This window comes from Podarcis cretensis, assembly GCF_951804945.1.
Source record: "Podarcis cretensis genome assembly, chromosome: Z".
Classification (NCBI taxonomy): Eukaryota; Metazoa; Chordata; class Lepidosauria; order Squamata; family Lacertidae; genus Podarcis; species Podarcis cretensis.
Genome location: NC_137184.1, coordinates 13,810,243 through 13,823,049, shown reverse-complemented (window position 1 = coordinate 13,823,049; position 12,807 = coordinate 13,810,243). Strand labels below are relative to the sequence as shown.

Here is a 12,807-nt window from a genome sequence, read left to right as displayed (position 1 = left end):
TTGGGAGTAAGGGCAGAATACACATTTAATAACTTAATTAGTAAGATTACAAAAGCCTACCTTTCCAGCTGCCAGAGACACACACATACACCAGTCAGAGAGAGAGCCAGTGTGGTGTTGTGGTTAAGAGCAGCGGACTCATAATCTGGTGAACCGGGTTCGCGTCTCTGCTCCTCCACATGCAGCTGCTGGATGACCTTGGGCTAGTCACACTGCCCTGAAGTCTCTCAGCCTCATTCATCTCACAGAGTGTTTGTTGTGGGGGAGGAAGGGAATGGAGATTGTTAGCCGCTTTGAGACTCTTTAGGGTAGTGATAAAGCGGGATATCAAATACAAACTCTTCTTCAGTCTTTATTTAGATTTGTAAGTGCCTAAGGGCAGAGACCTGTCTTCTTCTTTTACTCCATAAAATGCCAGATACATGGATGAAGCTATAAATATTATTATCATAGTATAGCAAAGGGGCATAGAATTCAAAAAAGCCCCAATGGAAATCAAATTCATGTGTGCATAAGTTTGGATTGCAGAGTTATCCTGGGTCAGGCTAGAATAGGGAGTCTCAGATCCTTACAGAGCTGGTGACTCATATTCAGTAAAGCATATTCATATTCAGTAAAGCATATGACAAGGGTGAGGAACCTTCTTCAGCCCAAGGGCCACATTCCCTTCTCATCAACCTTCCAAGGGCCATATGCCAGTGGTGGGCAGAGCCAGAGGTAGAAGTGGGTAGAGCAATGAAAATAAATTTTTACCTTGTGCAGTAGGCTAGATTATACACACACACACACACACACACACACACACACACTTCTGTATCCTCCAAGCATACAAGAGTCCTTATCAGAGTTCAAGAGCACAGTCCAACAAGGCAAAAACACTCAAGGAGGGTACAAAGCAAGGCTCAGGAAGAGAGTGGCCTGGGTGGATGAGGGTGGATGAGAAGGGACTGTGGCATGTGGTGAGTGAATTCCAAGAGCCAGGGCCGAAACTTTCTGTCACCCAGGGCCAAAGACCCAGTTTGTCACACACACACCCCACGTGTGTTTGCGTACAGACACACACACACATCTCTCAGCACATTTGTTCACAAAGGGCATAAAAAGTAGCTTCAAAAGTCTGGAAAAGAGATAGTCTCTCCAGATAGTAAAATTGTCCCTGTGTATATATGGCTTTCATTCAACCTTAAGCAGATCTCATCAGAGAGTAATAGATCATTTGACAAATTCTAAGTATTATGACAGACAGACAGACAGACAGACAGGTGATAGTTAATGGAAACTGATAATGATCAGGCACATACCCAGAGAGTAAGCCCTATTGAACTCAGTGGGAGTTACTTCTGAATAAAAATGCTTAAGATTGCAGTATAAGACTATAGAATCTTTACACAGTTTCCTGGGAGCAAGCTCCATTGAATTCAGTGGGACATTCTTCTTAGTAGTAAAGGCTTGCAGTTTAAGGCTCTAAAAGCAGGCATGGACAAACATGGCCCTCCAGCTGTTTTGGGACTACAATTCCCATCATCCCTGACCACTGGTCCTGTTAGCTAGGGATGATGGGAGTTGTAGTCCCAAAACAGCTGGAGGGCCAAGTTTGTCCATACCTGCTCTAAAGAATAAACTAAAAGGAAAAAATACTCCACAAGTTTTCCTTAAAAATTGCTGGCTGCTGAATCATTGCAATTAAAGAATTTAGAGTGGATTGGCTACATTTCCCTTCCAAATTACAGGAAGGGATAAATACAAAGTGCTTCATATGTCAGCATCACATTTATTTAATTGCAGGTATTTTATTTTCAGTATAAAGACAACTGATTTTTTTTGTAGATGATTGTATGCAGCAGTACCCTCTTTATGTATACGCATGGTGTAAACATGTATGTTGTCCTCTAAATCCAACACACTCACACACACTGAGAGACAGAGACAGAGAAAGAACACCTAAGTAAGCAATACGCCAAAGTGCTTATCTTGTGAACTTGCCATGTAAATTGTTTAAGCATGACAAAAGCATCTGGCCCCAAAAAGGACAGGAGGTGGTGTTCTATCTCTTTAACTAACCTCTGAGACATTGAGGGAAGCAAAAGAAGAAAGCAATGAAACTTCCCCTTTTCAACTTTGCTTGGCGAGCAACCTTTTCAAGGATTTCTCTTTTGCACACAGTTCCAAAAACAGTCAGGGGGAAAGGGGAAGGAGGATCATTTTCCAGGATTTCCTGCTTCCCCTTGCAAATCAGCATCCCTCTGGTGCTCAGCAGCTTGAGGTCCACAGAAGGATGCTGAAGGACACTTGGCACTTTTAGACTCCAGAGCTGCAAGGAGGGGGAAGCCCTCCCCCATAAGCTGGGAGTCTCAATGGAGCCCCTCTAGAGGACCCCAGCTAGGCCCACCCCCCCACCCCCATTACCTGCAAAAGCCAGATATAAGAGCCAGATATTCCTGGGGGGCCGCTTGGCCCCTGGGCCTTGATTTTATGGCTTTGTTTCAGGGCTTTTGGTAGCACTGAGTTGGACTTTTGCTGAAGATCCACACATCATTTTTCAGCTGCAGTGACAGTGAGGAGAGGTTTGGTTGAACTAGTGCAGTATTGCTTTCTTAACTGCACCTTTTTGGGACTGAGTGATTGCCATCATAGCTGGATTTTCTTCTTGAAGAGCTGTTTTGGGGAAACTGCTTAAGTGATGTTGAACAAGCTTGTTCTAGTTTATCCACTCTCGCTTCCAGTGGTTGAGAGAGATGTCCTAAAAGAAAAGAAAAGTAGATTATAAAAATCAAAACTCTTGTCTTAACCATGAAAGGGGCCTGTTGTTCTTCCTATTCAAAATGCAAATGGCAATGAAGAAAAGATGGACAGGAAATTATCATGCCAAAGTAGAGAGAGAAAATGCTTAACCTTCTCCTTTGTTACTCCCCTCCCCCCACATAACACCATAACTCAACATAGTGCTTCATAAAGGAAAGAAGAATATCTGTCCCTGCCCTGAAATCTTAATTTCTAAACCAAAAATCTAAATTTCAACAGTGGGAAGGAGAGGGGTTGTTTTTTAGTAAACTGCATGGGTGTTTTCCTCTAGTCAAGTAGTGTATAAATTTTGTTAAACAAATAAAATTTTAAAAAGAGGCAAAAAAACAAATGCTGTTGCATGTAGGGTGAAGGGGATAAGCCAAAGGCTTCATTAAAAGGGGTGTGGGTGAGAAAGTTGGCAACACAGATGCATCTCAAGAAAGTGTTTCCAGGCTTAAGGAGGTGAAGCAAAGCAAGGGGTAAGAGTTTCCTAACAAAGTGAAAACAGGCATACCAGCTGGCAAGGCCCTGCTCATATTCTAGGCTCTTGGAATAAGTAGATTTGCCGTTTGAATTCTAAGTATTTGACTGACGATTTACTTTCAGTTCTTTCAGGCATTTTACTTAGAAGTCCCACTAAAATCAGTTGCACTGATACTTCTTGGTTGGCTTGGAAGTAAGTCACTGGGACCACAGTCCTAGAGACAGTTTGCTCAGGCCAGCTGAAATCAGTAGCCTTAAGCATGTTTTTATTGGATGGCATCCTGTGGGTATTCCCCCCTCCCTTCCCCAACATGGTGAAAAGGTGGACCATTTATAATGCAGAGTGGAAGACATGAGATGAGAACTATTAACGCTTTGCTTTGTATTGTGCATTAGGCATTTAACATCCTGTGGTCTAAATTGCTTCTTGCCTTTTGCACTAGGTGGGTGCTTCATCGCAGTCTCACTTGAATTACCCTGTTAAGCAACCTGTGTTGTGGCAGTTACTCTGTGCTGCTGCTGCTGCCCCCTCCCCCCTTTTTGGATGCAAACTGGGACCTGTCAGTCTTCACTTTACAACCAGTTCTGGCTCTGATTCTCCTGCAGTTTCTCCTGGTCCATCGCTCCACCACAGACTGATGCATTTTAATTGGCCACATAGCAGCACGAGTGGCTTCATGCCACCCATATTTTCAGGCATACTCTCCCCACTTCTGTCAGTGGCACAGTCCACGCATGACAGGCAATTAGCTGGTACCTTTCAGATACTTGACTAACGGACTTCTTGCAGCTCATCCTTTTGGGACAGACTTTGACCCGAGCCATTAATTTGCTCACCCAGCTCTGCTAATCAAAACAAAAACTGCATTAGTATTTCTTTGGCAGTCGTGACTTGCTGCATTTGTACAAGCACTGGAAGTGGGGAAAGAGCCATGACTTGACAAGTTTGGAATGGGCAGTGCTACCTGGCCAAATAGGTTTTTGCACTAGGTAAGGCTTAAGGAATGTGAGGAGGGGGGTGTCTCTGTTGAATTGCCCTGTTAAGCCACCTGGGTTATGGTAATGTTCTGACTTCGTTAATTACCCCATATCAATAAGAAAAGGCAGCTTTTTGCCTCCCAGCATAAGTGAGGAGAAGAAATAGTGGTATCAAAGGAAAGCTTCAAAGACAGCCAGAACCGTCTCTCGAGTAATTTCTGATCCCGGCATTCTTTCCACTTCAAAGCAGGATGTGTGTGTGTTTGGGTAAAGGGGAGGGGGGTTGAATCCGATTTCTCTAATAAGAGTTGGCATCAGCCCTGTTTGATATTAGATGCAGGGAACATTTTGATTTGTTATCGCCTTTGAAATCGTTCAGACGACCTTCAGAAAATGGCCTCTTGTTACTTGTGCTGGGGGTGGGTGGGGAGAGTAGGGCACTGGGAGAAAGAGAGAGAGTGAATTGAGGCCCAATTTAATTCACATGCAGAGGATGCCTTGAAATTGTGCTCTCAGCAGCTTTTTAGTTACAAATGTGTGTCTTGATTGAAAGTGAAAAGTTGAAGAATAATAGACCTGCAACAATGCATTGTTTAGCACACCCACCTCATTCGTCTGGTTTCATGGTGGTGGGTTTACAGGCCTTGCATATGGCTCCATTTTATTTTTAAAACCTTGGTGAGCATTAAAAAGAATGCAAGAATTGAATTACGTACATTAGGGCTCTTCAGCTCCTATGCTAAGGAATTACCGTTCAGAACTGATTTCAGTTGTTGTGACTGGCATTGTGCTTTTTCTGTCTGGTTCATCTTTTCTTTGTTTTGTTTTTAACAAAAGAATGAAAATAAATACTGAGAGACTTGATCCTTTATGAAGCCATGGTGCTCATGTTGGCAAGTGCCACCATGACAGGAAAGGAAAGGAAAGGGTGTTGGTTTTGAAACAGCCAGTCTTGCTCATTGGATCAGATAACTTTGATCCAGCTGCATGGTTTGATTTTCACTGGCTCTGCAGTTGCTTCTGCACTGATCCAGGTAATGTTGTTAGGTTTTTTTCCACCTATGTGTGGATCACAGGCTGGCAATGCTAGCCCCATGGCTACCTGTCTGTTTCTGGACATAATTCAAAGTGCTGGTTATGACTTTAAAGGCCCTATACAACTTAGGCCTAAGTTATCTGCTGGACCATATTCTCCTGAATCTGCCTGCGCTCTGAAATCTTTGGGAAAGACTCGGTCCTGCCCACCCTCACAGACATGTTTGTGTTGATTTTGCAGTGTCCCGTGCACAGCGGAATGATGAGGAATACGTGCACATACTCTATATTGCTTTATTTACATTTCAAAGCTGGTAGATTACAGAAAAACATCTTGCCTCTGCCGGAGCAGAGAAAGCATCCTCTCTCCTCTAAAGCACGGAGAGAAGCACAGACTGAACAGTGAAAAACAGGAAACCAGTGTACGTCACATCCAGTCTCCTTTCCCGTGAGAAACTCCAACAGCAACTCTGACTGGAATGTAAACATTGTCTTGTGACAAGCATTTCGCTGCACAGTGAAGAGAGCAGAAACCAACAGTTTGGTGGGGGCCCTCTCACCTCGGTGGCTGCTCCCAGAATTTGGAACTCCCTCCTTAGAGAAGCTAGACTGGCTCCGTCCTTTTGTCAGCAAGTGAAGACCATTTTATTCTAACAGGCTTTTGGGGTGTGACTTTTTTTTTGTTTTGTTTTTTAAGAAAAGGGCTTTTAAATAGCGTTGTGAGGGCTTTCTAATAGTGTTGTGTTATTTTTACTGTTCATATTTTAATAAATTTGTTTTAACTATTGTAGTTTAATTACCGTATTTTTCGCTCTATAAGACGCACCAGACCATGACGCACCTAATTTTTGGAGGAGGAAAACAAGAAAAAAAATATTCTGAATCTCAGAAGCCAAAACAAGAAGAGGGATTGCTGTGCAGCGAAAGCAGCGATCTCTCTTGTGTTTTGGCTTCTGGGATAGCTGCGCAGCCTGCATTCACTCCATAAGACGCACACACATTTCCCCTTACTTTTTAGGAGGGAAAAAAGTGAGTCTTATAGAGCAAAAAATACGGTACTTTTCAACTATTATCTTTTTAATTTAGTTTTTATAAAAGATTTTATTGGATTACAAAAGTGCATGCATTGTCTCTATTTTCAGGTTGTAGAGTCTTTTCTACAGATGAGTTACATTCAATGTGAGGCGTTAATGTATACAGTATAAGGCTGGGAGAGAAGATAGGTGGGAGAAGAGATGTTGTTAGTCTTCTGTACTATATCTGTGTTGTTTTAATTTGTGTAAGCCACATTGAGTACTAGTCTGGAGAAAAGAAAGATAAATAAACATCGTCATCATCACATATGTGGAAGGTACACCTGCTACTCAGAGCATAGCGTAAAAGCAACCCCATCATTCCAGTTAACATGGAGCCAGAGTGAGCCTTGAAACTAGAGGTTGCCAACCTATTTAGGCCCAAGGTCACATTTCTCTTCTCTCCCCCCATGGAATAGCCGCTCCTAAAGAAAGTGAGTGTCCACTTTTGCAAGGGATCTGGGTAAAAGTTGGATCAAGTAGAATTAATCTGAGCCTTGAAAAACTCACAGAGCTGAAAGTGGAACTGAGAAAGAGCATGAATCCTCCTTTGGCAGAACCCTCTAGTTCCCATGATTCAACCATGGCTTGATCTTAAATACCAGTTCTTCCATGTTTACCTCTCCCTCCACTTCCCTACCTTCTGTTGTCTCTCCTGTGCCAGATTTATGGATTTCAAGCTCCTCTGGGCAAGGGCTTGCCCTCCTGTACTCTCTAAAGCACCTGCATATTGATGGTGTCATATGAATAAATAATAATGATATTTACAAGAATGTTAAATGAGGTGGGGTGTCTTCCAGATAGGAGAGGAAAAACAGAGCTAGTGCAAGATATTTGGAATTGAAAAGGAGTGAGCCATAAATTTGTGATTGTTGGGGTGGGCTGCTAGAATACTGCAAGGAGTTTGTCTTGATCTACCCCCAGCTTTACCAAAAGCATAGCAACCATCTACATAAAATTGAACTCAGTTACTTAGTGGCACATTTCACTAATCCATGCTCTCCACAATCCTTTAAACCCCAAAATCCAGTTGCAAGACTGTGTTTTAATATTGAAATGTATTGCTTTTTCAGCCCGCTGCTCTTGAAAAATGTAAAAGGCATCTGAATCTCAGGTGTGTGCATAACATTACCCTGTGACCTTAACTTCTGCTTAACAAAGGTCTCTCCTTCCCAGGAATCTAAATACAATATTCAGGGGGGGGGGCATTTTATTTGGTCCCTGTAGGCCAGTTTTCTGGCTTAATTCAGCTAAATGTTTTCTGTGTCACTTGTCACTGAATTGCTTATGTTGTGGACACAAGACTGCATCAAGGCTTTATGAGAGATGCCCTTGTTACAGACACAGTTCTGACACTGTTAAATATTCACATGGATCAGCACAACCTGTTCCAAATGAATTGAAGCGATTGTGCTGTCTAGGTGGAGGGTGAAGTAGCCCAGGAGGACTTGTTTGTATGAGTTTATATTGTGGCAGTACAGCAATAGGTAATTGCATGAAAACCTCTATAGATGCTCATGCAAAAGTTCATTCCTAAGTAGGTCTACTCAGAATAAGTCCTGTTGAATTCAATAGAGCTTACTCCTAATTATGTGAGGTTAGGATAGCAGCCTAAATTATTACAGATGAAACAGCAGAAGATAAACAAGGCTTTTGGTTTGTCTTCATAAGTGCAACCATTTGAGCAATATTGGCACTCAATCAGGTATGTGAGGACAGCATTGCATTTAAGCTCTAGCCTAGTAGCAAATGGGAAAGTCACCCAGGGATGTGAATTGAAACATAAGCAATATACAGATGGCACTGCTGTATCTCCTTTTTCCACCTCTTCATCCCAGGGAGGCTGTTGAACTCCTGAACTGGTGCCTGGAAGCTGTTTGGGCTAAATGAGGGAGAACAAGCAGAGACTTTAGTCCAGACAAAATAGAGGCACTATAAGTAGGGAAACATACTGCTCTGGATAGAGGTTTTTGGCTGGTCTTAGATTGAGGTTGTACTCTCCCCTGAAGGACCAACCAAGTTTGCCCAGATGATGGCAGCCAAGAATCCTTTATAGGAGCTAGGAAAGGTATCTCAGTTATCCATGCACTAGTGGGATCCTGACTATTGTAATGCACTGAGGCTGCCCAGACAACATAACCTCATGTTGTTTGAAGACTTTGAAGACGGTTTGGAAATTTCAGCTGGTGCAAAATTGTGGCCACCTAGGTACTGTTCGGTGCCAGACAGTCAGTTCACATTACATCTATATTGTACTAATTATGCTGTTTGCCAGTGTATTTCCAGTGCTGGCACTCAGAGTTACAGCTCACAGGGACAACTGATGCATGGTCAGGATGTTGTTCCACAATAGGCATATCTCTAGCATGCAGGCAGCATTTGTGAGGGAATGGTTTGGTTGTTGTAATGGTTCTAGGGGTTGCTTGTGCGTAAGCCGGTGCAAACACCTGGCTGGGTTGCCTGAGTGAACCTTTTCTGTCCGGACAGCCACTCACCCGTGGCTGTCTCAATCGCTGGCAGAATCCGTCAGTGGGCATTTCTTAAACGTCTTCCAGCAAAGAAGCTCTTTGACTGCTAGTCTTCTCCTACTGTCCCTGCGCGGAAGCCTTCTGCGCAAGGAGGGCATAGGCAGCAGAGGACCCCTACTCTCCCCGCTGGTCCCTGGCAAGGAGTCATGGGACCGCCTCGCCGATTCCCTCATCTGCCCCCCTTCTCCACTGGTGCTACGCTGATTCTCTTCCCCAGAAGATGGGCTGCCTCTCCCAATCCCGGGACGCTCTCTGGAATCCCTCTGGATTTTGCTCTCTCCCTCCGGCACTGATGGCACCTTAGGCAAGCCATAAAATGGTGTCCCCCACACCAGGGAAGAAGGGAGGAGTGAAGATATACATCAGGAACAATGGTGAGGGTCAAAGCAACCTTACCTGATAGTAGAACTGGTAATCAAAGGCAGGTACAGAGTCCAGGAGACCCCAGAGGGCAGCTCCTGTGATTTCCTCCATAGGAGGAAGACCAGTAGTCCCTCCTATTAGCCAAGAGGCCATTGTGGAGGCAGCAGATTGGGCCTCCAAGGAACCCTGGCACTGCAGCAGCAACAGAGGGCAATGCATTCCTCAGAGGTTGGATTTGCCGTTTCTGTGTATTCTGCTGATAGAGGCAGTTGCCTCACCTTGCTTTGTGAGTGGGCCAGCCCTGCTCCTACCTCCTGTGAGGCTGGATGCCTGAATAGGCCTTGCATTGCATGTGCACTGGACCCCTTATCTAGTGGAAAGGTTTAGGATTCCAGTTTAAATTTGCTTGTCAGGAATAATTCCAATAGGAATCAGTCTAATAAAAAAGGTGGAATGAATCTGTGTTTCTTAATATTTCATGTATGTTAATCTTGCTTGCATCCGCCAGGACCTTGACTCTACTGTTACAGCAGATGAATTTCAAGAGATGTCCAGAATACTGTTATGTTGGAAGAGTTTCAGTTAGAAAGTCTCAAGGATGCAAACAAGGTGCTTGGATTGGTCAGGGTGACAGTTTGTGTTCTGGACCCATGGCCCTCTTGGCTGAGAAAAACTAACAGGGAAGGGACAGCTGGCTGGACCAGGGAATTATTAATGCTTCCTTGTGAGAGGGAGAGGGCCCTGTCTGCTTGAAGAAGGCAGTAGCAAAACCGCTCATTAAGAAACTCTCCCTGGATTCAGAAAATCTAAGTAATTACCAACCAGTTGCCAATTTCCCCTTTTTGGGCAAGGTTCTTGAGCGAATGGTCACGGGTCAGATCCAGGTGCTATTGGAGGAAATTGTTTTTCTAGATCCTTATCAGTCAGGATTTAGGCCCAGTTTTTGCACAGAAACCACTTTGGTCACCCTGCATGATGATCTCTGTCAAGAGGCAGGCAAGGGAAATGTGTCCCTGTTAATTCTCCCCAACCTCTCAGTGTATTTTGATACCATCAACCATGGTATCCTTCTGAAGCGACTGTCCAAGTTGGGGGTGGGCGGCATCACTTTGTGATGGTTTCAGTCCTACTTGGATGGTCCAGAGGGTGATTCTTGGTGAGTGCTCTTCGTTTCCATTTGGGGTTCCTCAGGGTTTGATTTTATCCCCTGTGTTGTTGAACATGTATCTACATGAAACCTCTGAGTGAAGTCAACTGGAGTTTTGGAGTATGTTGTCAGCATTATGCTGATGACACACAGCTCTATTCCCCCTTTGCATCTGCAGGTGTGGCAGTGGGTGTGTAATGGACTGGACAAGAGCCAGTAAAGTGAAGCTTAATCAGGATAAGGCTCAGGCACTCTTAGTGGGTGGTTCTCTGGATTGGATAGATTGAAGGTTGCCCATTCTTGATGGGCTTGCACTCCCTCTGAAGGAATGGGTACACAGTTTGGGAGTACTCCTGGATCCATTGCTGTCACTTGAGGCTCAGGTGGCCTTCGTGGGCCACCTTTGGCTGATGGCCCAGCTGTAGCCCTGTCGGGACAGGGCTAACCTAATTTCTGTCACGTGCTTTAGCAACATCTAGGTTAGATTTCTGCAATGTGTTATACATAGGGCTGCCTCTGAAGAAGGCTGCTGCAAAATTTGGTGGTCAGGTTGCTCACCAGGGCAATACAGTTTGAGCATATAATACCAATCCTAGCCCAGTTGCACTGCGTGCAAATTAGTTTCTGGGCCCAATTCAGAGTACTGGTTTTGACCTATAAAGCCTTAGGCGGCTCAGGATTGCAGTATCTCAAGGACCACCTCTCCCTATATGTGCCCTCCCAGACCCTGCGTTCATCACCTGATGCTCTTGCTTGTCTGCCTCCACGATGAGAGGACTGGAGGGCAGCAAAACGAGAATGGGCCTTTTCTGTGGTGGCTTCCCACCTGTGGAAGGTTCTCCCCAGAGAGGCTCACCTGATGCATATCTTTAGGCACCAGACAAAAACATTCCTCTTCTTCCAGGCCTAATTAAACAACTTATGGCCTTTTAAACTGGGGGGGGGGTATTGTTTTTGTTTGTTACTGTGTTAACATATTTTTGTATTTTTATATTGTAAACTCCCCTGTAATCCTCAGATGAAGATGAAGATACACATTTAATGATGATGATGATGATGATGATGATGATGATATGGGACTTTTTTCTTTTTCTGCAGCTTGACATATGGTCCAAGTCCAACTATCAAGTGTTTCAAAAGGCAAGTTTCTTTGTTTCTAAATGGTGTCTGCTTTATGTTATGTTATTTTATTTCATATTTGAATATGACCTTATATATACACCGTTTTCAAAATGTGCACTGAAGTAATGCTGAAGTAAGTGAATGCTTGTTTAGTTAAATGTTCTGGCAACTGTTCTGAATTCCACCTTCCTCAACACACTTGGAGCTTCACAGATGTTCTAGAAGGCAAGGTGACCATTTTAAGAACAGGTTGAAGTAATTCTCTGCATATGCAGAGAGCTCACAATTTGGTTTAAAAGAAAACACTCAATTTCATTCTGTCTTCTATAGTACGTCTGTGAAGTATTAGGATGCTAAGTCTATAGATCCAGAATATGCAGGAAAATAGGGATTGTCAAAAGCCCCATTTATTAAGGAAGGGTATGATAAAATAAAGGAACTTGTCTCAATGGGTAATTAACACATTTAAAGTAGATTTAAAAAATAATGGATTTACAGTATTTTTAAATATTACATTTATGTCAAGATTAATTTTGGTTAATCTCCTAGCAGGTAGCCTATTGGAATGTAGTCTCAATTGTTGGCTGTAATCATTTTTGCCTTGAACTTTGTTTGTAAACATAGACACATAGAATTGTAGCGTTGGAAGACATCCCAAGGGTCATGCAGGAATGTACTATGTAACAACCAGGATTGGTTGGATGGTTCAGTTTTCATGTGAATTTTCATTTTAAGCTTCTGTAAATTTGGGGCATGAATTCTTGTTGCTGTTCTTATACTTCATATGTAAGTTGAGCTATTGATACACACTCTCCAATACACACACACACAAATTACATGACATTTGGTCCATTATAAGAGCTATTGAAACTGTAGTAATTGTATTGTAAATAGCCACTTGCTTGGCAGGGTCACAGTTGGTGACTAAAGATTACCATGTGTGTACAACATGCTAAGCCTCAGCAGGTGTTGCCAAGAAACAGGTTGTCAGCCCAAGGCAGGGCAGAGATCTCATCAGCACTGGGACAACAGTAAAGAAGACAATGCTCAGGGCAAAGCAAAATACCTAGACTCCTGACAAGTTGCTTAGGCCTAGAAGCTGGTTTTGAGCCTGGGGCTTTATAGGTTCTTTTTGATCCTGTTTGACCTGTGCAGCTAATAATTTTCACTCTGCCTGGTTCTACATCCCATTGAGCTTTGTTTGACAGGCTTCCCTGGCAAGTCAGAGTGCTGGTGACGAAGGTCCTGGTTTCAAGTGTGGGCAGGCACACACATGCATCTACATGTATATGTT

The 12,807-nt window shown here is 43.5% G+C and overlaps 1 protein-coding gene across 6 annotated transcripts in view; it reads left to right on the top strand.

Moving 5' to 3' along the window:
* The window catches only part of MED27 (mediator complex subunit 27), a 171,616-nt gene that overhangs the window by 137,696 nt on the left and 21,113 nt on the right, over positions 1–12,807 (top strand). For 2 of the 6 annotated variants that reach the window (XM_079962574.1, XM_079962578.1), the window contains 3 exons: positions 7,427–7,467; positions 9,753–9,853; positions 11,416–11,531. The exons of 1 other annotated variant lie outside the window; for it this stretch is intronic. In XM_079962574.1, coding sequence (XP_079818700.1) covers positions 7,427–7,467; positions 9,753–9,853; positions 11,416–11,531 — 258 coding nt within the window. Of the gene's footprint in view, positions 1–7,426; positions 7,468–9,752; positions 9,854–11,415; positions 11,532–12,807 lie in introns of those variants that run through there. 3 more of the 6 variants (XM_079962577.1, XR_013835008.1, XM_079962575.1) reach the window with 3 other exon arrangements.